This window comes from Zootoca vivipara, chromosome 3 (assembly GCF_965207765.1).
Source record: "Zootoca vivipara chromosome 3, rZooViv2.hap1.1, whole genome shotgun sequence".
Classification (NCBI taxonomy): domain Eukaryota; kingdom Metazoa; phylum Chordata; class Lepidosauria; order Squamata; family Lacertidae; genus Zootoca; species Zootoca vivipara.
Genome location: NC_142586.1, coordinates 10,776,576 through 10,802,744, shown reverse-complemented (window position 1 = coordinate 10,802,744; position 26,169 = coordinate 10,776,576). Strand labels below are relative to the sequence as shown.

The 26,169-nt window shown below is 43.2% G+C and overlaps 2 protein-coding genes across 4 annotated transcripts in view; both read right to left on the bottom strand.

Moving 5' to 3' along the window:
- CRLS1 (cardiolipin synthase 1) overlaps positions 1-2,880 on the bottom strand; it is an 11,770-nt gene extending 8,890 nt beyond the window's left edge. For both annotated transcript variants that reach the window (XM_035110125.3, XM_088665569.1), the window contains exon 1: positions 2,001-2,880. In XM_035110125.3, coding sequence (XP_034966016.2) covers positions 2,001-2,288 — 288 coding nt within the window. In that variant the 5' untranslated portion in view covers positions 2,289-2,880. The remainder of the gene's footprint in view (positions 1-2,000) is intronic.
- Positions 2,772-26,169, bottom strand: MCM8 (minichromosome maintenance 8 homologous recombination repair factor). Of its 2 annotated transcripts, none has more exons than XM_060272404.2 (19): positions 26,046-26,169; positions 24,642-24,802; positions 23,904-23,978; positions 21,871-21,953; positions 20,399-20,548; positions 19,311-19,414; positions 18,771-18,969; positions 18,120-18,205; positions 17,786-17,937; positions 16,168-16,366; positions 13,361-13,391; positions 12,253-12,393; positions 11,857-11,998; positions 9,911-10,106; positions 8,722-8,941; positions 7,188-7,397; positions 5,927-6,003; positions 5,276-5,465; positions 2,772-4,503 (listed from the first exon to the last, which is right to left on the bottom strand). In XM_060272404.2, exons 2-19 carry the CDS (start codon positions 24,781-24,783, stop codon positions 4,411-4,413), a joined length of 2,490 nt encoding a protein of 829 aa, XP_060128387.1. In that variant the 5' UTR covers positions 24,784-24,802; positions 26,046-26,169; the 3' UTR covers positions 2,772-4,410. The 2 variants fall into 2 exon arrangements, with proteins under 2 accessions (XP_060128387.1, XP_060128386.2); XM_060272403.2 differs by having other exon boundaries at positions 26,096-26,157.

Below are 26,169 nucleotides of genomic sequence, written 5' to 3'. Positions count from 1 at the left end.
GTAGTTATCTATGATGTCTTGTTATGTTCAAGCTACTACTTAAACACAATGGTCATTAATGTACTCTCCTTCACTGGAGATTTTTAAACAAAGGCTAGATGGCCACCTTGTCAGGGATTCTATAGCTGTGATTCCTGAATTGCAGGGGATTGGGCTAAATTACCTTTGGGGTCCCTTCCAACTCTAGGATTCCATGTACATTTGAAACAGGCATCTGCAACCACCTATGTGCATAGCAGCTTGTAAATAAACTGCTGGGTTGATGTTTACACATCATTATGTCACTGGTCAACCTGTAATTGCAGCCATGCAGTAACTTTTCTACTTCACTCCACTGATATGTTTCAATTCTCCATATGGAAACAAGGTCCTGCACATGACTAAGTCTTCCAATAAACATGAATGGCCTATATCCATAATATGTAATATAATTTCTGAATATCTGAAATGGGGAAATAAAGAAGGTCGCAATAGCCATTTTTAAGATCTCAAAATGCATTTTTTCACTAAAGCAGCTGCTTCTTTCTTTCATCTCCACAAGCAGGTATAAGCTTATATGTATACGGAAAGCCAAGCATAAAACTTTCCAAACTTAACTGCATGAGTTCTTAATCACATGGGGTTGGAATCTGACATGATTATGGAGTAGTTTGATCTGCACCAGATTGCAAAGCGAGCACTTGGCACCGCCAATGTCAGTCTCCATCAGGCAATCTGGCAGACCTACAAAGGAAGTCATTTCAAGCACAGGTGGAAACAGGTTCAGGACCTGCAGAACATCATTAGAATTTGCCAAAGAGGAGATCCTGGAGTGTGCCCAAAATAGTAAGGGGAAGGAGTTTCTCTAAGGCCAGTGGGAAAGACGTTTTCACTCATCACTACAGCGAGACTGGTACACGAGAGAAAGGGAAGCCAAGCTCTTACTGAAGCAGGCAGCCTGTATACAAGTCTGTGTGTTTACATATCCTCCAACATTTATCTGATGAAAATAGGGACGTCCCACCCCAGATTTCTACCCCACACATCTTACTGGGTTGCCAACATATATAAAAGCATAATAAAACATTTTTAAAAACCCACTTCCCTATACATGATTGCCTTCAGACAGCTCAGGGGGTTGGATAACTCCATACCCTCCAACATTTCTCCAACGAAAATAGGGACATCCTAAGGAAAAGTGGAAAATTTCGGGATCAAATCAGAAACCGGGACGGCTTCTCTAAATCAGGGCCGTCCCTGGAAAATAGGGACAATTGGGAGGGTCTGCTGTATCCGATATTCTGGACCTATTAAAAAAAAAAACCTTCCCAGGCCACAGACAATTAGCAGGTCAAGGAGGAGTCCATATAAAGGTAGCAACTCTTAATACTGAAGAACATTCCTGCAGAATTAGTCCAGCCCAGACCCTCCATGAGTCCGACAGGCTAGTTTCCCCCAATGTAAAAAAAAATATGGGCTCTCCTAGTCTTCTAACCATCGCAACTGAACCATTCGATCCACGCGCTGCCCATCGCAGGTGGAGGACGCGCGCTAAATTAAATGCTCTTTCACATATTGAAGGGAAGGAGGAAAACAAAACAAAAAAAACCCTCTAAAACCAGGGCGAAACCTTCCTCGGGTTTGCCAAAGACCGGAAATTTGCTACAGGTAGGTAGCCGTGTTGGTCTGACACAGTCAAAATAAAAATAAAAAATCCTTCCAGTAGCACCTTAGAGACCAACAAAGTTTGTCATAGGTATATGAGCTTTCGTGTGCATGCACACTTCAGACATTCAAACCGGAAATTTGGTTTGTGGTGGTGGTGGTGGTTTTTTGTGTGTTTCCCGGGACCGCCCCCTTGACCCTGTTGCTGTGGAGGCGCTATGGTCCACGAGGGCCGCATCCGGGGCCTCGAGTGGCCGCGAAGCCCAGGCCCAGGCTGCCTGCTTCGGCGTGGGAAGCCGGAAGCGAGGGGTGGGTGGGTAGGTGGGTTCCGTTTCTCGGCGCGCTTCTCCCCTTACCAGTTCGGCGTATCCGCGGGGATGCCTCGCTTTCCCGGCGGCGCCGCGCTCCGAGTTCCCCGGGGGCCCTCCGACCCCACAGCTGGCCCGCTCGCGTCGGGCGGAGCTCCCGGGCCGAGCCCAGGCTAGCAGCTGTTGCCGGGAGCCCGTCGGGCGCAGCAAGTAGCGAGGGGAGGCGGCGGCGGCGAGCGGCGCCCGGGAGAGGAGTTCTCGGCGCGCCCCGGCGGGGTTGGCTCCCCTCAGGAACCGCCAGGCGCCGCCCTTGGCCAGCCAGGCCGCGGGCAACATGGCTCGCCCGAGAGGCCTCTCCGCCCGCTCAGAGGACGACGACGGCGCTGAGGGGCGGCAGCGGCGGCTCCTCCTCCCCTGCTGCCCCCACCGCCGGCCGCCGCCTCCTCCTCGCCCTCCATTCAACTTAGGCCGTGTCGGGCCTTTCGCCTCAGAGCGGCGCTTTACGGGCCTTTCGCGACAGCGCCGCGCTTTATGGCGAAGCTCCCTACCTGCGGCTCTTGTTTAAAAAAGGGGCGGGCCCGACGTTGCTTAGGAGATGGAACGCCTCAGCACGTGGGAGAACGTCAGGACGTAGCCTGTGCGGGGGAGCGCGCTCGCCGCGTACTGTTTTGACGCTTTTCCTGAAGCTTCCGGTCGCCAAAGGCAGCTGGTGGGTTGTTTTTTAGGTATCCACAGCTTAACACCTAAAATGAAAGTCATGATAAAAAATAGCTTTGTGGCATGCAAAGCAATAAATGACTATTTAATCAAAGCAGTAAGTGGTGGTTGCTGTTTTTAAATAGCTTTATTGCACTCAAACCATTGAACAAAAAATTATAACAGTGTTTTCTTTTTAAAAATGACTTTATTCACAGAAACCAATAAACGAATGGTTAAAACAAAACAGAATAGCTTTATTGCACACAAATAAATAGATGGATGTAACAGCAGGCTGAGGAGGGGGGTGTTGACTCTGTCCGTAATTTTAAAATGTCGGCAGCTTGGTTTTTTTCTGAATTTAAGGTACTGTATTTTTATAGACGCAGCAACAGAACCTGATCAATTCAAAGGCTACAAGACTGTCTACATGAGTCATCTTAAACCTTTGAAGACAAGGGCTGCAGCTTTAACCCAACTATGCACCCCTAAACTTTTTACTGTATATTTGTATGGTGGCAATGCTGTTGTTGTGAGCTGCCTTAGTTCAGGCTGTGAATCACTTGAACAGCAATGGTCTATTATTCCCAAACGATCATGCAAGACCCAACCCTCCTCTTCCACCTAACCAACAACAGGTAGGCACAGCATGGGGAACGGCACAAAGTATTCACATTCTACCCATAAGCAAATTCAATACATTCATGGGTGTAAGTCATAGCTGATACCTTTCTCTTCTATACAAATGTAATGGAAAAATACTAACATTCTAAAACAGTATTAGTGCCCTGTGCTGGAAATTTCTCCAGTGTTCCCAAGCCTATGGTTGATTGTAAGTGGTCTAACAATCTTCAAAACCTGCCTATGAAACTGGCTATCAGCCAAGGATAATTTCAATACAATATACCGGTAGAACTATTTCAAAATCACATTTCCTTCACTTGACACACTTTCTGTCCCTTTTAAAAAACCATGCTAAATATTATGGGTTGCATCCAATATTAGCTACACTTAGAATAGAACCATTGAAATGAATGAACATGACTAACTTTAAATCCAATGAATCTACCCCAAGCATACCTTGGCTGGATGCAACCCAATATAATTACGGAGCACATTATTTGTTGCATTTAAACAAAATATCAACATTTAATACTAGTGTGCCAAAGTTTTCAAAATGAACATTTTAAAAGGCAATCACTCATACAAGAATCATGAATGAGTTACACAATTTCATACTCCCTTCTCATATATGGCTCCTATGTCCATCTCCTGTTTATTGGTTACCACTGTTTGCTGTCACGTTTGAATCAGTGAGCTACAGTTCGAACTGAGATAAAAACTTTAAAAGGAAGCCTTTTCAACCGACACGCAAAACAGTGAATGTGTGGGGTATGCAAGATCTAACAGCAACCAGACCAGCAGCACACCTCACCTCTGAAAACCACCACACAAACTGAAAGCAAAGGAAGCCTTTTGTGAACACAAAAGAAACTTGTATGTTTCTGCTTGTCTGCATACAGCCAGTGTGCTTACTGCAGAATGCAACATGAGAATCTGCTAAGCATTTTAAATCATTGTAGCTGAAATTAAACATGTTGAATTAATATTCTTTCTTGCAGTGCCTTTTGAAGATTTTCAAAAAATTCTTACAGATTTTTAAAAAGGTCTTCCATTTAAGCCTTGGTAGCCATAACAGAGTATCGTGTTGTCTTCTACTGATCCTCTTCCAACAATCAGTTAGTTTGGTTGCTGAATTCCTTCACATAGTTTGAAGCTGATACAATCTTGGACCTTTTTTCAAGAAATAACCCTGATCATTTAAAGATCCAATGAAGTTTTCAAAGTCAGCTACCTGAAAGAATCACACACAGTTTATTATCTGAACAGACAAAACACTACATACACACTATGCTATAAGCCTCTTTCCTCACAAGAAGTGGATATTTAAACTACAGTATTTAAATATTTTTCATCAGGAAGGGAATTTCAAAAACAATTTGTGACACAAGTATCTACTATGTGAAAGGGTGAAGGGATCAAAAATTCACCTAAGCTAATACAAGCCCGTCCAGTTAAAGTGCAGCAGGGCACAACTCTCTCTGACTGTCCTAATTACAGGTAGGTAGCCGTGTTGGTCTGCCATAGTCGAAACAAAATAAAAAAATTCGTTCCTGTAGCATGCACACGAAAGCTCATGACAATAACAAACTTAGTTGGTCTCCAAGGTCCAACTGGAAGGAATTTATTTTTAAATTTTTTTGAATGTCCTAAGTTATCTATACAATTGTCAGTGTTCATAGAGCAAAATACTGCAGAAAAAGTAAAATTTGCAGAAATTGCAACACATTTCAAGATGGTTCACAAATGTCAGGCTGTTCAAGAAGAAAGGCAAGTTTCAGTAACAACAAAGTTTGTGGTGCTGATGTTACATGATATATTATAGCAGGGAAACCAATCTCAAATACAATTTCTAAATACGTAGGCAAAGTTGAGCGATCAAAGCTGGAGCAATATGATTATGAACCATGAAAGTACAGATGCTGGGATTGGAACTTGTTTTTCCAACTGATAATTCCAATACCAAACTTAATCCTTTCAAAATACACAATTTTATTTTTACTTACTTTTACATTTACCTCCTTTGCAATCTGCCGCAGCTGTTGAACCTCAAAAAGGCTGTTGTAGGTTCTTTCTGCAATACGATGAAGGGCAGAAACAAACCTCTTTGCTTGCGACCTGTTGCTCATTCCGGAACCGTGTTGCGAACGATCAAAATCCAACTTCCCAAACTCATCGGAGTAAGTTCCTAACATGCTTGAAGAGGAAACACACAGAAACATCAACAAACAATGAAGGCGTAAAACTAGGCAGAGAAGTGCCTTTGGAAGAGTTAACCATAAAAGCAAGCTTGAAGCTGTTGTTGCAGGCAATGGAGGGAATCACCAGTGGATCGATCAATTAGAGCTCTCTCCCCCACCTGCCATCATCCATGGCTTCTCCTTCCATTCTAGTGTAGTAAACAACTCCCTGTACCCAATGGGGAATGTGGCATTGGGCCTATTGTGAACATTGGAGCCGCTGAATTTGAGCAGTTCAATTTGCATATTCCTGACTAGTACAGTGAGTGGAGGGACAGCCCAGGTGAGGATCCCCCCCCTCCCCGCAGGAAAATGTGTACATATCACTGAAATAAATAAAAGCACCACCAGGTGTGCATGAGAGTCCCACAGACCTTTGGTTTGCTGTAAATTGGGTTTTATTCTGATGCATACTACCTGTATTTCATTATTTCTATGACATCTTCAGCATCTTCTTTGGTGGCCTTTTCTTTTAATTCTAACCTTGACCGTGCCTTAAACAAACAAACAAACAATAATTAAAATTTATATTAATATTATGGGTTTTATCCAGGTCATACTTGAGAGTAGACCTGCTGAAATAAAGGGGCCTGATTAACTTAAGTCCATTGACTTCAATGGGTACTCCAAGTGGGATTTAGTCAGCAATAACCCTTTGCAATAACCAACCTTGTCGCCTCCCTAATTTATTCAGATCAGAAAAGCTACGTGAAAGGAGTTTGCACCAGTATCTGAAAAATACAGACAAATACTCACTACATTTTTCAGTTTGAATGTGGATATAGTTGAGCAAAGCTGCTGAATTTTGTGGCATTTAGGAAAGAACAGAACAGAACTCCAACAGTGCTGGCTGAGAACACATGCTTCGTACACACAGGGCCCCAGGTTTAATCGCTGGTATCTCTACTTAAAGGACATCAAGCAACTAACCTGGGAAATGTCCCTGTGCCAAGACCTTGAAGAACCACTGACAGATGGAATAAGTAATGCTGGGCTAGAAGATTCAATGGTGTGACCCAGTTTAAGGCAGTTTCATATAGTTTAAAATTAGAGAGGAAGAATAGGGATTGTTCCATTTAGCAAGCTGAAATGCTTGTGCTGAAGAAATGATTAAAAAGAGCACATCACTGCTTAGAGCATCAATGTAATGGATTGGGGAGAGAGAAGTAAAGTTGAATCAGCCCCAAGATACTGAAACAACAGATAATCCGGGTTGCACCAGCAGAATCGTATTTAAAAAGTGAGATATCCAGTGGAATATCTCTATGTTTGCAAGATCTTTTCTGGCATTAAATTTTAAGGAGTATCTCTACTTTGAGGCTGAAGTTACAAGGGAGCCATTCAAAAACGGAAGAGAGCGAACACGGCTGAGCCCACTTTGTTAACTTTTAGTATCCTCAATTTTATTTACAAAAAAAGAGGGTAGAAGCATTCAAAAAAAAAAAAGATGGCGCGGGTTTTCTCAAGAATCTGGCAACTCAGATTTGATCCAAATCCAGTCTTACCAGGTTGATGGAATTATGTCTATTTATTTAAATTAGGTTTTTTTTAAAGAAAATATTTGTGCTGTCTCCCACCGCTCACATTAAAATCACGAGAATTTGAGCCATCTGTCACTTGTCAAAACTTTCCTATTACAAGAAATCCAAGCGGCAAGAAATATAAAAGGAAAGGAAACCTCGGTAAGACGTATCAGCGACTCCAACTGCCGTGTGGTGATAGGTGTGCTGTCTGCTCTTTGGCTTTGCTGTCGGAGCTGAAGGTAGAATTCCTGGAGGACCTGAGCGGCCTCTGGAGATAGCGTGGGGTGCACATACTGACGGGCATAGCCAACATACTTCCTCAACAGCTGGTGCGGAATTGGATCAAAATTTTCTCCCGGAATGACCTGACGATTGAAAACACGCTTTAGGTATTGCAGCATTCCACCCTGCTGCAGAAGTGGACAGTGCCATCAGATCTGAACCACTGTGGCTCCCACAGGTAAGAGTCAGAAACTTGGGAGACCCAGGCTGAAGTCTCTCACCTCATGTAAGTCACTCTGCCTCACAGATAATCACAACACAGGGAAGATTGTGAGAATGGCTGTAACACATGTAAAAATGCTTTGAACGCTGAAATGCTATACAGCAAACGCAATGGCTGAGAACCAGCTTCCCATCCTGGGTGTAAGTGGAAAGTGTTTTTGTGCAAGCAGGGAAAGGGAATAGACTTCCATCCACTGGCATATCTTTGTACGGTACTTCATGGGATATCATCAGAGGAATTGGGAGTTGGCGAGAAGGGCAGTTGTTGGGAAGCGGGGAGCTGAAAAGCCCCCGTACACAAGCAGACCACCACACAGGGCACTTGAATACTTATATCCTTTTGAATACTTATATCCTGCTTTATATTCCCCAAGGGTGTCAGGCTTCAGGGACTCGGCTCCCCCCCCCCCAACACACACTGCCCTTTGGCAGTAGATAAGCAGAACAAAGTGAAAGGAGTCTCTTACCAGTTAGAAATTTTAATGATCACAGCGAGAGAAGAATGAATCCATTCCTAGGGATGGAGGTGCTCCCCATTAAGGGTTCCACCCACTTCCCCCCTAGTAATCCACATCACTTCTGCGTCTGGCAACCTGATCTCACAACCACTGTGCTTTCTGTACTGCCACTTTATCTGCTCTCCTTGACCTTAGGCTGATGAATCTGTTAACTCTCTCTCCCAGTTCTTCTTCTCCTAGCTGTTCACCACCCAGTTCTTCCCAACTTCTGCCTTCTGAACTATGTCCCTCTGCAAACCACTGTTCCAAATTTATACTGTCCCACTGCTCCTGGGAAGATTCAGGATCCTGATCAGGATCAGGGGGAGGGGGCCCCCACCACTTCTCCTCAGTGCAGCCCTCCTCAGCACGGTCCCTGACAAAGAGTCTCTCAAAAAGTGGATTACAAAAATCCTCATAATAAAAATTATATCTAAATCTGGCATATCCCTGTGGTGCCCAGTTTCAGGAAGCATTTCCTGCCTCAAACTTCGCCTTCCTTTTTATTACAACAAAATATAGTCTTGGATGTGAAAAAACCCCTTTGGATACAGTAGCACTCTAGATACTTAAAACAGGAGAAAAATTGAACAAGCGAGCTCCTAAAATTCATTTCATGGCAGCCTCTGATCATTGCCTAGAGAGATAGGGTGGTTTTGGGCCAGGAAATCTGAGCAGTATGTACTACCTTTAATCTTTCCGACAACGGTTTGTCTGAAACGGCTTCAAGGACCGATATGTTCGAATTCTGAGAGCTCGCGCGAAGCACTACTGCACTGCTGCATCCTGTCTGCTTTCCTGCTCGCATTGCCATCACGTGTTCGGAAAGCAGGTAGTCATGATCTTCATTCGGTATATCCAGCAGTATGAACACCAAGTCAAAGCGCGACAATAAAGCGCTCCCCATTCTACACGGAAAGAAAAACCCACAAGTACAATGCATGTGCTTAAACACACACATATACCCCTGGGTACACTCTATCTATAGCATAGCATACCTGAAAACATAGTTAGTGTGAGGAATTCAAAATAATTTGAGGTCTCTTGAGCGGAAGAAATTCTATATACAAGTTTACATCAATTTGAACATGCCATACTTTTCCATGTATAAGTCTAGGTGTTTCTACTGAAAAAATATGTTTAAAATAGAGGATCGTCTTATACATGGGTAGTGCCTAGGGGGGACGTGGGATTGGTTGATGCCGCGAGCCAGAGATGGTATGTAGCGTGTTATTGGTGTCTGCGGCAAGGGGTGGTGTTGATTGGGTGTTGCTGCGGCAATTGGGCGGGCAATAGGCTGTTTCTGCCAGCAAGGGGACAGACGTTAGGAGGCAGTTGCGACACACGTGAGTGTTAGCGTTGGCAAGGCAGGTAAGTGATTTTCAATCACAACAATACTGTACAAACACAACATGTAGGCTAATAGTTAGTAGAAAATATATAACAGAATAACAAATATCATTATTCTATTATATATTTTCTAGTAACTATTAGCCTACGTGTTGTGTTTGTATTGTTGTGAGGTGAGTGATTTTCGGCAGCAACCCCCCCCCAAAAAAGCTCAACACTCTGGGCAATCTCCCCCCATTTTCTTAATTTTTAGTCCCCACAAATAGGGGGTGTCTTATATGGGGGTGTGTTATACATGGAATAGTACGGTAATTTGTTTCCTTCTTGTTCAGAATTGTACAACATTCAACAAAAAAGGGGGGTGTGGAGAGTATTCACATTGAACATTTAAAAGGAGAAATAAGTAATCCCCTCGAGAAAGGTCACCTTTCTGACAAAATCAGTGGTGCAGACTTAAAAGTCATTTTTAAAATGAAAAAAAATCCCCCCTTCTTTCTTTCTGATGCATGCATTTTAGAAGTACTTACTTTAAATTCTCAGATACTGTTTTGGCCTTGTTGTAGTGTCCCCCAACTGGATTTGCAGCCGCTATTATTGACGTCCTCGCTGGCAAACTGCAAACAATACCAGCCTTGGCGAGGCTGATGCTTTGCTGTTCCATAGCTTCTAGCAAGGCCTGGTGCTGGTTACCCATCTTATCAAACTCATCTATTCCACAGATACCTGAAGAACAAATTGACAAAAAAAGTTTACTCTCATAAACTTGGTAAATGAAAGGCAGCAGAGAGTGAAGATGATGCGCCAAAAACCTGTTTGAACCAGCACTTTCAACAACTGGAGCTATGCAATCTATATTTGAATGTGTGTGTTTTTAAAAAAGCGTGGCAATAGGTTCTGGCAAACTTTAGCATTTGGCTTTGTCAAGGTCCGCATGCACTGAAGTGGGCTGTGCACATACAGTTACTCATGCCAACCCACCCATCAGATTATCAGTGCCAGAAGTAAAGCCAGTAGTGATCATCTACTTGAAAAGAAGGGGGACTAGATGCAAACTAGAGTGGTCCGATGCAGAAGAGGAAAAGGTTCCTGCCTGCATGACAAGCTAGAAAGTGGAGAAGACCTGGAGATGCAAAGAGGTGGGGGGAACATTATTTCATATGTAGGGGCCTTGTAGAAGGGTAAAGGAGTACTGGGAAATGATCCGTAATGAATTGAGGAAAAAAATGTTTAAAAGTACCTTCCCCCAAAAAACCAAAGTCCTTTCTGTTGGGGATAATTAGGACTGAAATTCCCAGGTGTCAAAAAAGGTTATTTATGTATGCCACTACTGCAGCCCGTGTTTTGTTAGCCCCAAAATGGAAAACGAGTGAGGTCCCAAATAAAGAACAATGGCAATTTAAACTGATGGAATATACACAATTTAAACTGATGGAATATACACAATTTAAACTGATGGAATATACGCTTGTAGACCTAACATATAGAATAAGAGAACAAGAAGAACATACAGTGGTACCTCGGTTTACAAACACAATTGGTTCCGGAAGTCTGTACTTAACCTGAAGCGAACTTTCCCATTGAAAGTAATGGAAAGTGGATTAATCTGTTCCAGGCGGGTCCACGGAGTACTCAACCTGAAGCGTACTTAACCCGAGGTATGAGTGTAATTGGTTCCGGAAGTCCGTACTTAACCTGAAGCGTACTTAACTTGAAGCGAACTTTCCCATTGAAAGTAATGGAAAGTGGATTAATCCGTTCCAGACAGGTCCGCGAGTACTTAAACTGAAAGTACTCAAACCGAGGTGTACTTAAACCGAGGTATGACTGTACATTTAAAGCAGATTGGAAAACGTTTATTGAATATATGGGAAATAATTGCATATAGCTGGAAATGTTGGCAGCATTAAGATGAATCCAAAGGTGTAAATATGTTTTGATGGATGTAATAATGGAATATAATATTGAATGGTACAGTTTTTGTAAAATATTCAAGGATTTATGGTATGTAAAATGAACCATGGAAAGAGAAGAAAGGAAGTCACTGATATCTTCAGGATGTAAAATGAGTATTTTAAATCATAAAACAGGGGGGATTAAAAAGGTGTGTGTGTAAAGACCTATCCTCATTTGCAACTGGCCGCCCTAATTCATCCATCCACCATGGTACTGTAAATATTCTGCCCACCTTGTGAGCTGGATCATCTTCCAGTAAATTATCAAATACCCAGACAGAAAAGGGGGTAAAGCAAAAACTAACTTCCTACAAGATCACAAATGGAGAATGGACTAGTTATAGCCTTCTGTGTTGTAATACCAAAGTCAATGTGAAAATGTGCTTTGAAGCCTACAGCCACCGTTGTTTTTTTAAAGATTTCTAGAACTAACAAGGTAATGTACCATATCAGCTACCAGCTGAAGAGATTATGCATCAGCTCAAAATTTCCAGCCACAGAGAGGATTACTTCTATAGTACCTTGATCTCCAAGCACAAGGGCACCAGCTTCCAAAGAAAAATCTCCAGAAGAACTGTCTCTGGACAGAGTTACAGTCAGACCAGCCGCAGTCGTCGCGTTGCCACACACATACACACCACGAGGTGCAATATTGCATACAGCCTAAGAAACGAATGGTAAAGGCTAGTTTTGCATACTATGCATTTACTTGTACTAAAAAGAACAACATCCCCATTGAAGAATATACGTCTTTTCCCTGCATTCAGATTGATATAGCTGGCGCTAAAGTACACTTTTAAAAAACACTTTGGATGTCGGTAAGAAAAAACAACAACAAAAAAGCACTATTCATTAATAAATGAATATATATATATATATATATATATATATATATATACACTTGAAATAATATATACTTGCAACATCTGACTCTTCCCCAGTCCTGGATCTCCAACCACCAGAAGATGAGGGTCTCCTCGAATAGGAATCCGATTTTTATCATCCATATACTTTTGACAGCCTCCAAACAATGCCAACACCAAGCCAGCTTTCACAATCTGTTAAATGGAAGCATGATACATTGGAATGGATTAGCTCAAGGCAGCGGCACATAGTCCACATGTGGTCTGTTCATACCTCATAGGAGCTTGAGAATCCCAGCCTGAAGAGGGGCAGGCACAATGGCTGAAATGCTCATTTATCTGAACACAAAGAATTATACCCAAACCTTGCTACACAAATGGCTGATTCAGGTACCTGAATAGCCGGAGTTTGTCCACTTCCTTAATTGTTTTGAGTTTTACTGGTTGGCAGCAGACATTTTGGGCAGAAACCATGGAGGGAGGGAAGGAAATCAAACAAATCAGGGAGGAGGAGAGATCAGACAAGTCAGTTCTTCCTTTGTCTTTTGTTGGTTGGCTTAAGCAGTTCTGGGCAGAAACTATGGAGGAAAGGAGGGAGACTAGACTAGAAACACAGACTAGAAATGTCCCCATTAGAAATAATGGAAACTGTCAGCTCATTATGTGAAAACCCGCCTAACAAACTATTTCCTGGGAATAAATGGTGTTCAAAAAGCAGGACTTGCGTGTATCAGAAACAAGGCAATAAAAAGATTGATGGTTTCATTGTTTTAAACTCACAAGAAATCTATTTATTGAAGATAGAAACAAGAAACTCCTATAAAAATAATTACAAACACTGCAGCATAACAACTGAAAAATGAAAACATACCGGTACATTTTTAAAAATGAAAAGGCAGCCAATGTACAATTTGTCAGAGGGTTTCAGAACAGGCCTAGGCCATATGAGAAAATATGGGATTTATCTTTTTTTAATGCTAACATAACTGACTGAATCCTACAAGGGACGAAAGAGCGAAGAACACCCCAATCTCATATTCCAAGTTACTCATTCTGGATTTCCAACCAGTTGACAAAAACTAGGTTATAGGGGGGGATGGGGGACGTTTTCCGGTGAGCATTTAGAACAGCCATCGGAATTTTTCCATTGGGATGAACTTACCTCATGACCGTAGATAGTAGGACAAAGAGAACTAGAAGGAAGAGAAAAACCAAATTAACACATAATTTAAAAGAAGTACCCAGGGTAGTGCATGTTCTGCGTCAATTAACCCCGCACAAGTGTTTTGCTAAAAGAATATAGATTTCATAGCATAAACTGAATTCTACATACATAGTGCTATTTAAGCAAATCTGCATGCACAGTTCACAGTTTATTCTGCTCCTAGCAGTCATGGAGAGGGGCAAGGTGCTATGTAGGGCACTGAGTTACTAGTCATACACCCCTGCTTTGGCTTCTAATGAAAAGGTAAAGGAGCCCTGGACAGTTAGGTCCAGTCAAAGGCGACTATGGAGTTGCAGCACTCATCTCGCTTTCAGGCCGAGGGAGCCAGCGTTTGTCCACAGCTTTCCGGGTCATGTGGCCAGCATGACTAAACTGCTTCTGGCACAATGGAACACCGTGACGGAAGCCAGAGCACACAGAAACACTGTTTACCTTCCCGCCGCAGTGGTACCTATTTATCTGCTTGCACTGGTGTGCTTTCGCACTGCTAGGTTGGCAGGAGCTGGGACAAAGCAATGGGAGCTCGCCCCTTCACACGGACTTGAACTGCCAACCTTACGATCAGCAAGCACAAGAGGCTCGGGGGTTTAGACCACAGCGCCACCCACGCCCACTTCCTGTAAGTAGAGAGGCCTTGTAATAGATGGATTGCCTACTTGCCAGCTCTTTGCCTAGCCTGCTGCTTCTCTGTTCGCAGGCTGCTGCCCATTTCGGGGAGACGACCACTACACTCATACGTCTGCTGACCACCTCACTAAGAGAAGAACATACAGGGTCCATCATCTGCTCCCAACTAAGCCCACCTCACTGAGAAAGAGATTGTGTTGACATGTACCTGTTTTTGGCAGCTTCCACAAGAGAAATACCGTAAATATTCTGCCCACATTCTACTGCCTGCCTGAGTGGAAGAGGAACGAAGGCGAATGAATGCCTCTCCCCACAAGATGATGCTCCCTGCCTGAAGGGCAGAGGCTGCCCACTGTGGCCCATGCTAGACACCTGAGGGAGAAAAACTGGCCACTGTGATCTCATGCTGATGCTGCCTATTTCACAGACTGGCCACTGTGTTCTCACACGGATGTGTCCAACCAGAAGGAGATACACAGGCCATTGTGATGTCATGCTGATGCTGAAGGAGAGAGAAACTGGCCAATGTACCAGCCCACAAGTGCTGTTCACCTGAATAACAAGGAGACACTGCCTGGCACACCAACACATTGCTCACCATGCTCATGAGAATTATGTGTTTTGCACCTTGGACCAGACTGGGGTTTCTTAACTTGCTTTTACTCTCCTGTTCCTGCATATTAGGATCCCTTACCAGAGGTCTATAATAACAAGGTAATGAATCAACCACATTTATTTGTGCAAAAAGGTAGGTAAAGGTAAAAGATAAAGGACCCCTGGACAGTTAAGTCCAGTCAAAAGCGACTATGGAGTTGTGGCGCTCATCTCGCTTTCAGGCCGTGGGAGCCGGCATTTGTCCACAGACAACTTTCCGGGTCACATGGCCAGCAGGACTGACGCGACACAACACCGTGATGGAAACCAGAGCACACGGAAACGCCATTAACCTTCCTGCTGCAGCGGTGCCTATTTATCTACTTGCACTGGCATGCTTTTGAACTGCTAGGTTGGCAGGAGCTGGGACACAGCAACGCGAGCTCACCCCGTCGCAGGGATTCGAACCGCTGACCTTCTGATCGGCGAGCCCAAGAAGCTTAGTGGTTTGGACCACAGTGCCACCCTAACCCAGCTTCTAATTAACAAGCATTGCCTACACATTTTCAAATTCCTTCCTGCATCTGTAACAGCTGGTAACAAAAAAAGTTATTTTTTTAAAGAATGCTGAGATTTTTAGATCTCAATGATCATATCAATTTCCTTACACAGAATTATGAATTGCACACAGCCCTGGTAATAGCTTGATAGCAATTACAGAAACAGAAAGGATGCTTGGGTTTTCTTACCAAGTCTGACAACTACTACTCCTATGCAAGTGTCGAAACCTAAGTTCTTAGCAATACAATGGGCATGATCCCGCCAAAGTTCAGCACTTTTAAGACCCATTGGGTGGAATTAACTAACTTTTACTCAGAGGAGACCTTCTGAAATTAGTGGACTTAACTTAGACATGTACATAATCATTATTTTAAATGAGTCTACTTTGGGTAAAACTTCGTTGACACCACCCATTGAGTTCAATCACTATCTCTCTTCTGCTGAGATCAAGATAAGTTAATATCAGAACTGTTTTAACATTGGAAAGTGTATTTATGGATATTTATCAATGTGTACTAGTAACACAAACGGTACCTGCACTCACTATCGCCCTACCAAAGCATCAGATAGCTCAGAACAGTGTCCTAGACTCCATGGAGCATAGAATGAGCATTTAAGATTCCTCTTCTAATAGCCCCCCCCCCAAAAAAAATCCTGTACAATTTGCTTCATGTCCTAAACTTAGCAGTAAGCCATCTAGTCCCGGATAAGTAGAATGGAGCACAGAACAAGTTGTTCCAGCTTAGACCATGTTGTGCGTTTCAAGGATTATTTTAAAAGGAGATTCTTCTGTAGAAAAACAGATTCACGCACACCCTTCTTTCCTTACATTAAATGAACTAAGGGGTCTGGAAGTGAAAAACTGAAGAGGAGAGGGCGTCATGAGTGGATCATCTAGGATTTTTGAAACAAGATAGTATGCGAAGTCTAATATTCACAACGACATGCAAAAAGTGACATACTTGACAATGAGCTTAAACAGGTTCTCTTCTGCTTGTATTTCCCGGACAGCATAAAGATCTTTAAGTGAAAACTCCATGCAGGCTTGGTGGTTTATTCCATGTTCATAGTCCTTGACTTTCTGTCCTTTAGTGTTGCTGATAGAGTTTGCTTCGATGTATAACAGGAAGACACATTTATCATTTTTATTTCTAGATGCTCCTGTTAAAATATTACAGCAACAGTCACATTATTCTCTCTATATGAGGATATTACACTAAAAAAAAAATCTAGTTTCAAACACAGGGTGATAATTCCTGAATACAAAATATATACAACTATAATACTTTCAATATACAGTGGTACCTCTACTTACGAATTTAATGTGTTCCAAGCGCACATTTGTAAGTAGAAAAAAAAATTGTAAGTTGAATCCCATAGGAATGCATTGGGAGAAAAAATTCGTAAGTAGAAAAAATCCTATCTAAAAATTCGTAAGTAGAAAAAATCCTATCTAAAAATTCGTAAGTAGAAAAAATCCTATCTAAACCGCATCCAAGATGGCGGACGGAGCTCCATTCGTAAGTAGAAACATTCGTAAGTAGAGGTACCACTGTATTGACCAAAATCGGTTTTGAAATCACACCACGATAACAATCTTGACCCGGCAATATGCAGCAATATATCTCTCCTCACATGAGGGGGAGGAGGGCAGCCGATTTCAAGGCACCGCCGATATCACACAATGATCTCAGCGATAACGCTGCTGTTCTAAGCTGCCATCCCTCACGCTGAGGGAGACGAGGGCAGCTGATCACCCGTCACTTCAAGGCACCGCAGAGCAGCTTTTCTCAGACAGCAGGAAAGTAGTAGCAGCAACGGTGGATGTGGATCTTTGCTGGCTGCCCCCACAGACAGTGGCTTGGTGCACCCCCCATCTCTTCCCACTAAAATCATGTGGTGGAGGTGACTCTGCTTCCTTTCCTTCTCTCACCCATCCCATCTCCGCAGCTGCTCCTTCCCTCATCCCCACGCCTGATCTCCCAATTTCAGACATTGTGCTATATCCGATTACAGTGCTACCTCAGTTTACAAACTTAATCCGTTGCAGAAGTCCGTTCTTAAACCAAAGCCGTTCTTAAACCAAGGCGCACTTTCCGTAATGAGGCCTCCCACCGCTGGTCCCTTTCCACCGTTCGGATTCCATTCTTAGACCGAAGTAAAGTTCGCAAACCGGGACACTACTTCTGGTTTTGCGGTTTGTAAACCGAATCATTCGTAAACAGGACTGTTCTTAAACCGAGGTCCCACTGTATTGCAATGTTTAGGTGCTGATATATCACGATGTTGAAAACCATATATTGCTCAGCCCTAGTCTGATTTCTAGTACACCTAAAATCCTTTGCTTATTAGGGGCTACCCCACATTATGTTCAAAAAATTACTTTGCAGAGGTTGAGACCCACTGCACTACACTATTGCAGCTCTCCCTAAGATAATTTCTTATTAGACTAGATTCACGCACGTAGATACCATTGTCAGGTAGTTGGATTACTTTTGTCGCTTCCCCTCACCCTGCCAAAAACAGAGAAAACTTGCCACAAACGTCAACATACAAAAGCTATGACCAGTTATAGTGTACCTTCCTCAGTGTTTGACACTTTGACAATGCCTGTGACGGTAATCACATCTCCCGGAACACAGCTGTCTACAAGATCCTGTGCCAGTTCACATTCTATTGTTCGAGGAATTCTTCCTGCTTCTCGCTGATCGTCGGACATGAGCTCTTGAATCCTAGAATTATGTTATAATACTTTTGTATTTGTGATATTGGTCAGGGGCTGGACTAAAGACGAATGGTGCCCCTCCCTTTCTCCTGAACCTTCCCGAGAACAGGAGGACAGTATAGATTTAGAACAGTTTGCAGAAGGGCATAGTTCAGAGGCTGCAGAGGGCAGAAGCAGGGAAATACTTACTTAATAGACTGCCAGTCCACAGTAACTGTATAAGGAGAACTTCTGTCGGCAGTGAATGATCGTCCATGACATTCGGGCAAAGGACACTAAAAAATGCATGTTCAAGTTTAGCACAAAAAAAGTTTATATTAAAGTACTTATATAAAAAAATCTTGTGGCACTTTATAGACTAACAAATTTATTATGGAATAAGCTTTGGCGGACCAGAGTCCACTTCATCAGTTGCACTTCATCTGCTCTACAAAAACCTATGCCATAATATTTTTATTAACCTTAAAAGTGGCACAAGATTCATCATTTTTGCTGCAACAAACTTAACATGGCTGCCACCCTGGAAACTATAATACTTCACGTTATCCCATTTGTTTTGGAGGAGCAGAAAGCTCATCCACACTAATTCTCAGAGGCTTCTGCTTGCATAAATCCTTCTTTGGCAAACAATGCTCTGAAGATAAATAATGCTTTAGCTTAATTTATGAACCATGTATATAAACTGGCAGTAAACAAGAAGACAGGACAGGTTCATTTTCAGCAATTCAGCCTAGTTTCTCCCGAGGGTTAACCCATTTCCCTTTATTGCCTGATGTTTTAATGTCCCAGCAGTCTAATAATAAACGGTGACTAAAAAAATGGTTTTAAAGTGTTCATTACCTTTGTAGGAAGAGTATATTTGCCATCAGGTAAAGGGAAACTCTGAGTATTTCCACAGGCACTGCATATAAATGCCATCTTGGTGCAGGTAGGCCTAATGTTACTGACACGAACCACAGTCCCACGCAATGCAACAAATTTCCCATAGCAATTAGCTCGAATATTCCTAAGCTGAGTAAGTGGGTCATAGTTGTACACCCTAAAATAAAACAATATAGAAAATTAGATGACTGTCAGAGAAAGTTAATCATGTTAAAAGCTACAGCGCTACTATGCACACCTGTACTTGGAACTAACTACCACTTAACACAAAGGGATTTTCTTCAGGGAAAACATCCATAGGATCAGACTGAAAATCTCAGTCTGGCAGTGGGGTGGGTTAGAATCAACTGGCTATTCAACATAATTTGTGCCACTGATTTCAATGGAACTTAAGACTAATTTTCCAATATCTGAGAAATGCATTGCTTTGCAAATAACATGGAGCATGTGGAGTTTGAGCCTCTTAAGAAAACTTGTTCTTTTTTAAGCAATAGCTACCTTGCATGAATATATGGTACATTAATTATGGGTTCTTCATCAATGGACAGCCCTTCTTGTTCCTGAAGTTGTGCTGCATGTTTTTCAAGATCTTTGCTTAGCACCTATAACATTAAAAAAAAAATACTCAGGAAGCCTCGACCATCATATAAAGATGTTGGTAACACTGAACAGTATTTTCCAACCTGTACAAAAAATTCACAAAGGTTTCAAGAATCAAAACTCTGCATTCTTAATTGTCATTTTAACCCCCCCCCTTTCTTAAAAATCATTTTCTGATCCTTTTATTAGGCATAATACTGGCTCTGAGAGTAGTTTTGTTTAATCCAAGTAAGAGGATTGCTTGCTTATTTATTTTATTTATTTACAAAGATCTCGGGGTGATTCTCAATATAAAAACCACGAGATGAAAGCACAAATAAATAGCTGAAAGAGAAACAACAAAATAATAACCCCCCTCCCACAAACACATTTAAAAGGCTGTAGAATATTAATCATCCAAAGGCTTGGCTGATGAGGAACATTTCTGCCTGGCACCTAAAGATAAGGCAGGCACCAGTTGAACCTCCTTGGGGAGAGCATTCTACAAACAGGGCTTCAGACTATAAACAAAGGGTCCAGGTTGGCTTATATGGAGAGAGGTGGTCCTCGAGGTATTGTGGTCCTAAGTCATTTTATGTCAAACATGCATAAAATCCAAGTTATAACACAAAAAATAGACTTCAGATCCCTGAAACCAAAAGGTGAAGTGTCTTTTGATTTCATAAGCTTCATATTTCAAACAAGCAGCCAAGTTAGAAAATCGAACACTCATTAGCTGTTTATGAAAACACTCCAGCACAGCCACAAAAAAATAAGTTTCTTTCTGCTGGCTCATTTGGTTATCAAAATATAAAAGACAGTCATGCAGAGGGAAGTTCCCTGGCTAGTTCTATGATAAGTTTAGAAATATAGGTTTCTCTTCCTTTCACATACACTTGTTTTTTTAAAAAAAAAACTTAAATGACACTTTACGCCTCTTCCTCCCACCAAAAAGTATATGCATGCAGGTCTGTGAATGATCTAACATTCAAAATTTTACTGCTCACCTGATGTATGGCTAGGCCCATGCAGTCCAATATCTTTTGTGGCATATCTCTTAATTCAGAAGCAATATCAGGCATTGATTCCATTAATTCTTTATCATGTGCCAGCTCTTTATAATCCACAAGAATACTTCCTTTTCTTTCTATTTCATCCTATAAAAGAGAACTGTGTGAATTTGTCACAGTATTTTCAAAGACTTGTCTGAATTGTTTTCAGAAAGACTGGCAACACGGGATAAGAGTGAGGTGTGTGAGAGCGAGAGGTTTAGCACAAAGATCCTGTCAGAACAAGGAAGCCGACAAGAACTTGTTCTGCTCCCCTCCAATTTCCCCTCCTGAAATTGTATTGATTGCTATTAAGTTTGCTAATTGATTGCACACACATTGATAATAATAGAAGCCTCAATTTATGCCCACCAAGGCCTTCAAGACACAAAATAAAATCATAAATGCATCCTAGAAATATACATTTGAACACTATAAAACTTAATAAGGACTCGGTCAGCAGCAAGGATGCAAACAGACCACAACCTCCACATCTGACAATACAGGGTTTTACATATCTTCTAAAGGCCACTGCAGAACTTGTTAAGCCTTTCTAGGAAAGTCATCACCATGGAAAATATTACTACTTGTGGTTGTGATGGAAGCCTCAGTAGGGAAAGGTATCAAAAAAAGGTATCATTTACAAGCTTGGACTACTGCAGGCATCCCCCAACTGAGGCTCTCCAGATGTTTTGGACTACAATTCCCATCATCCCTGACCACTGGTCCTCTTAGCTAAGGATCATGGGAGTTATAGGCCAAAACATCTGGAGGGCCGCAGTTTGGGGATGCCTGGACTACTGCAATGCGCTCTACGTGGGGCTACCTTTGAAGGTGACCCAGAAACTACAACTAATCCAGAATGCGGCAGCTAGACTGATGACTGGGAACAGCCGCTGGGACCATATAACACTAGTCCTGAAAGACCTACATGGACTCCCAGTACATTTCCAAGCACAATTCAAAGTGCTGGTGCTGACCTTTGAAGCCCTAAAAGGCCTCGGCCCAGTATACCTGAAGGGGCGTCTCCATTCCCATCATTCAGCCCGGACACTGAGGTCCAGCGCCAAGGGCTTTCTGGCAGTTCCCTTATTGTGAGAAGTGAGGTTACAGGGAACTAGGCAGAGGGCCTTCTCGGTAGTGGCACCCTTCCTGTGGAACGCCCTCCCATCAGATGTCAAGGAAAGAAACAATTACCTAACTTTTAGAAAACATCTGATGGCAGCTGTTTAGGGAAGTTTTTAATGTTTGATGTATTTATTGTGTTTTTAATATTCTATTGGGAGCCGCCCAGAGTGGCTGGGGAAACCCAGCCAGATGGGCGGGGTATAAATAATAAATTATCATTATCATTATTACAGATCATAGGGTAGTGGAGGCTAGGAAGAAGAGATAAGGAATGAGAAAGTGATCACATTATGAAGACTTACCTTATCATAAAGCTCTATTCGAGACACAAAAAACTTCTCAAATGCTTCAATCTTCTGAACAAAAGGGGAGTTGTCATCATATGCTGAATTGGACAATTTTCATTAGTTATTTAACATTTTTGGTGCAGCTTTTAAACATCTTGCTTAGAATTCAAAAACACAATTTCTTTATTAGAAATTACATTTCCTCAAATCCCATCCTAAAAAAACTATGCACAAGCCAGCTCATTCCTTCTGAAGCTTATGGCCAACTCTAGTTCTATGGACATTAAAATCTACTAAAATTATAACCTTAAACACACTTAGAGAAGAGCGCAAAATATGGTCTGAAGCTCAACATCAAAAAACCAAGATCATGGCCACTGGTCCCAAGATCATGTTGCCGTCTCCCTGCCTGCTTCCCCGAGCCGTAGCGCATCGGGGGACAGAGCCGAAGATCGGCGGGCGCTCCTTGCTGGGCTTGACAAGCCCGGGAAACAGCGCCCGCCGATCTTCGGACCTGTGCTGTGTGACAGGCGGGGGTGGGGGGGAAGCGGAGATCGTTCTCTGCTCTCCCCCCACCCCTGCCTGTCACCGAAGATCGGCGGGCGCTGTTTGCTGGGCTTGACAAGCCCGGCAAACAGCGCCCGCCGATCTTCGGCCCTGTGCTGTGTGACGGGCAGGGTGGGGGGGGAAGCGGAGATCGTTCTCCGCTCTCCCCCCACCCCCGCCTGTCACCGAAGATCGGCGGGCGCTGTTTGCTGGGCTTGACAAGCCCGGCAAACAGCGCCCGCCGATCTTCGGCCCTGTGCTGTGTGATGGGCGGGGTGGGGGGGAAAGCGGAGATCGTTCTCCGCTCTCCCCCCACCCCTGCCTGTTACCGAAGATCGGCGGGCGCTGTTTGCTGGGCTTGACAAGCCCGGCAAACAGCGCCCGCCGATCTTCGGCCCTGTGCTGTGTGACGGGTGGGGTGGGGGGGAAAGCGGAGATCGTTCTCCGCTCTCCCCCCACCCCCGCCTGTCACCGAAGATCGGCGGGCGCTGTTTGCTGGGCTTGACAAGCCCGGCAAACAGCGCCCGCCGATCTTCGGCCCTGTGCTGTGTGACGGGTGGGGTGGGGGGGAAAGCGGAGATCGTTCTCCGCTCTCCCCCCACCCCCGCCTGTCACCGAAGATCGGCGGGCGCTGTTTGCTGGGCTTGACAAGCCCGACAAACAGCGCCCGCCGATCGTCGGCCCTGTGCTGTGTGACGGGCGGGGGGGAAGCGGAGATCGTTCTCCGCTCTCTCCCCACCCCCGCCTGTCACCGAAGATCGGCGGGCGCTGTTTACTGGGCTTGACAAGCCCGGCAAACAGCGCCCGCCAATCTTCGGCCCTGTGCTGTGTGACGGGCGGGGTGGGGGGGAAAGCGGAGATCGTTCTCCGCTCTCCCCCACCCCCACCCCCGCCTGTCACCGAAGATCGGCGGGCGCTCCTTGCTGGGCTTGACAAGCCCGGCAAACAGCGCCCGCCGATCTTCGGCCCTGTGCTGTGTGACGGGCGGGGTGGGGGGGAAAGCGGAGATCGTTCTCTGCTCTCCCCCCCCCCGCCTGTCACACGAAGATCGGTAGCGGAGCTGGCGAGGGCCCGATCCCGCGGGAAGCCGGCAGGAGGCCGGCTTCGCAGCGGCGGTGGCAGGGGTTCCGGCGAGAGCACGATCCCAAGAGAGGCTGGCACACATTGATCGTAAGTCGAATAAATTCGTAAGCCCGCCCCCATTTTTTCCCTTAGTAACTCGAAAAATTTGTATGTCGAGTCATTCGTATGTCGAAGTGCCACTGTATCATGCTTGTTTGGGCTCTGTTCTGCTGCTTTTGATCTCAGAAACCTTTCACTTGCTTGATGCCATTTATTAAAAAATAAGACATCCCTTGAAAATAAGCCATGGTGTGTTTTTTTGAGGAAAAAATTAATATAAGACGTGTCTTATAATATGAGAAACACGGGTACAAGCCAAAATGTTATTCTATTCTCAAGCCATCAAGTCAGTTCTGTATATATCTACAGAAAAAGCTTACCTTCAGAGAAATATAGTTTCCACCCTCTATAAGTAGGAATCTGATCCAGAGTCATCTGAATGAACTGAGGCACAGCTGAAAAGCGTTTCCCAAGAATGTTAGTGATATTAGTCAATTTTTAGTTCTCAATTTTTCAGAGATATATCTGCCTACATATGCTGCTTTTAACTGATGTCTGCAATATATTACCGTATAATATCATTTTTATTAAATATTCAAATACATAGCAATATAAAAAGATCCGCAAAAGGCAAATACACAAAGCAAGAACAATCATAACAAATGTGCCAGTCCTGTCCACAGGGTCATATTTACCACATATGACATTTATGCCTTCTTTTCTAGCATACCCTGTGGAATAAGAAACTGGCTCTGCCTGTAATATTTCATAATGTTTTATGCAATTTTATTGTTTAAAGGATCACTGGGCTCCCCTTAGGAAGGCAGGATAGGGTATAAATTTATAAATTCAAAATAATAAATAAAATACAGTTTAGAACAAAAGTTATTTTTTAAAAGATAACAGTTGCTCATACAGTACACAGAGGCAACATTGGCAAGGGGTTCAGATTTTAAAACTTCCCTCCATCTTAAGACCATGATATGGCAACCCCAAGCTCCAGGCCTTGCATTATGTTATCATAGGACACATTTTCTTCATGCTATCCTTCCAACAACAAACACCTTCCTTTAAAAAATAACAATACAAAAGCAAATCACGTTGTGGAATTAACATACCAGACTCTGACTTCCCAGCACTTTTCCCTTCTCCTCTCTGCCCACGTCCTTTTCCTCTCCCTTGCCATGCTCCTCTTCCTCGCCATCTCTGAAAGCCACCACCTCCTCGCCCAGAACCTTTTCCTCTGGGTTCATTGCTCATCTCAGCACTCTTAAGGGACCTGAAACCAGAGTTAAACCAAAGGACGTTGCTTTTAATTCATGTGTGGCAAGTAACATTACACCTTGCAAGTGATCCATATATGAAATGAAATGATGACCACTTCTTGTAGGTAAAACACTTGGAGTGAGCTAGCATGGAAATCCAATGATTCAATGCACAGTGAGTAGAGAAGACACTTAGGTTTCAATCCTATGCAAATGTCAGAGTAAGTCCCATTGAATATAAGGAAATTTTCTTTGAACCAACATACATTAAGTACAATATTCAAGGGCACCACTACCCATTGAAGACATTTTCGTTTAAGAAGGTGCGACCTACAGAACAATTATATATCTGAAAAAATGGCTTTATTTTAAAGTTTATTGATATGATTATTGTTTTAAAGAATCTGCATTTTAGCCTGTTTCTGTGTTGAGCATTGCTTTGAAGGCATTAAGCTGTGAAGCAGCCTATACATTTGTTTTAAAATAATGATAATACTTATCAGCAAAATCTTTTTTAAAAAAAAGATTCCACAGATAACAGCAGTACTGTGCACTGGATACGATACCTTGCATCCCTGAGCCACAAATGCTCTCATTTGAGCCAGAGTTAGACATTATGCAGTTCTCAAGGAGCATAGCCAGCCTATAATGCGACCTACACCCATTCAGACTACAGTACAAGTACTACATGTTCATAGAATCATAGAGTTGAAAGGGACCGCCAGGGTCATCTAGTCCAACCCCCCTTTAACCAATAACAACAACAATCATCTCTTCCCATAGAAAACTAGCATGTCAGGGAGATATGTCTCGTTTTTATTACCAGCACCCACACCCAGGGCCAGATTTAAGCCTAGCTGTCAAGTTCTCCCTTTTTTAAAGGGAAATTCCCTTATGCTGAATAGGCTTCCTCGCGAGAAAAGGGAAAACTTGACAGCTATGGATTTAAGTTTGATGAGGCCCTAAGCTAATGAAGGTAATGGGGCCCTTTATATGTCCAGTTGTCCTTTGCAAACAACAAATTGTCGCTGTTTTTTGTGTTCAATATATATGCTATATGGTAATTTATGGACCTAATAGGTATCTGAAGCCATTTGCACATACAAAATATGTAATTTTATCAAAGTAATTGTTGAACTGAAATACAATTAAGAAGTATATTAATAGTGAATTGGGGGGAGGGGCGGACCAAGAGAGTGGGGCCCTAAACTATAGCTTGCTTAGCTTATACGTAAATCCGGCACTGCCCACACCCACCTGCCACCTGTTGTGGGGAAACCCGAGAGCTGAAAGCAGCAGCTGCTCACCAAACCCCTTTCCGGCCTGTCCACTCGTTCTTCCTCAGGCAGCTTCCGCTTTTCGAATTTTGGCGCGCGATTGA

Coding starts and splice junctions, on each gene's coding strand:
- MCM8 (XM_060272404.2), bottom strand. CDS start 24,783: ATGAGCAATGAACCCAGAGGAAAAGGTTCTGGGCGAGGAGGTGGTGGC. Junction 19,415..20,398: donor TGGGCCTAGCCATACATCAG/GTGAGCAGTAAA, acceptor TTAATGTTATAG/GTGCTAAGCAAAGATCTTGA. Junction 8,942..9,910: donor ACAGTATCTGAGAATTTAAA/GTAAGTACTTCT, acceptor CTTTCCGTGTAG/AATGGGGAGCGCTTTATTGT.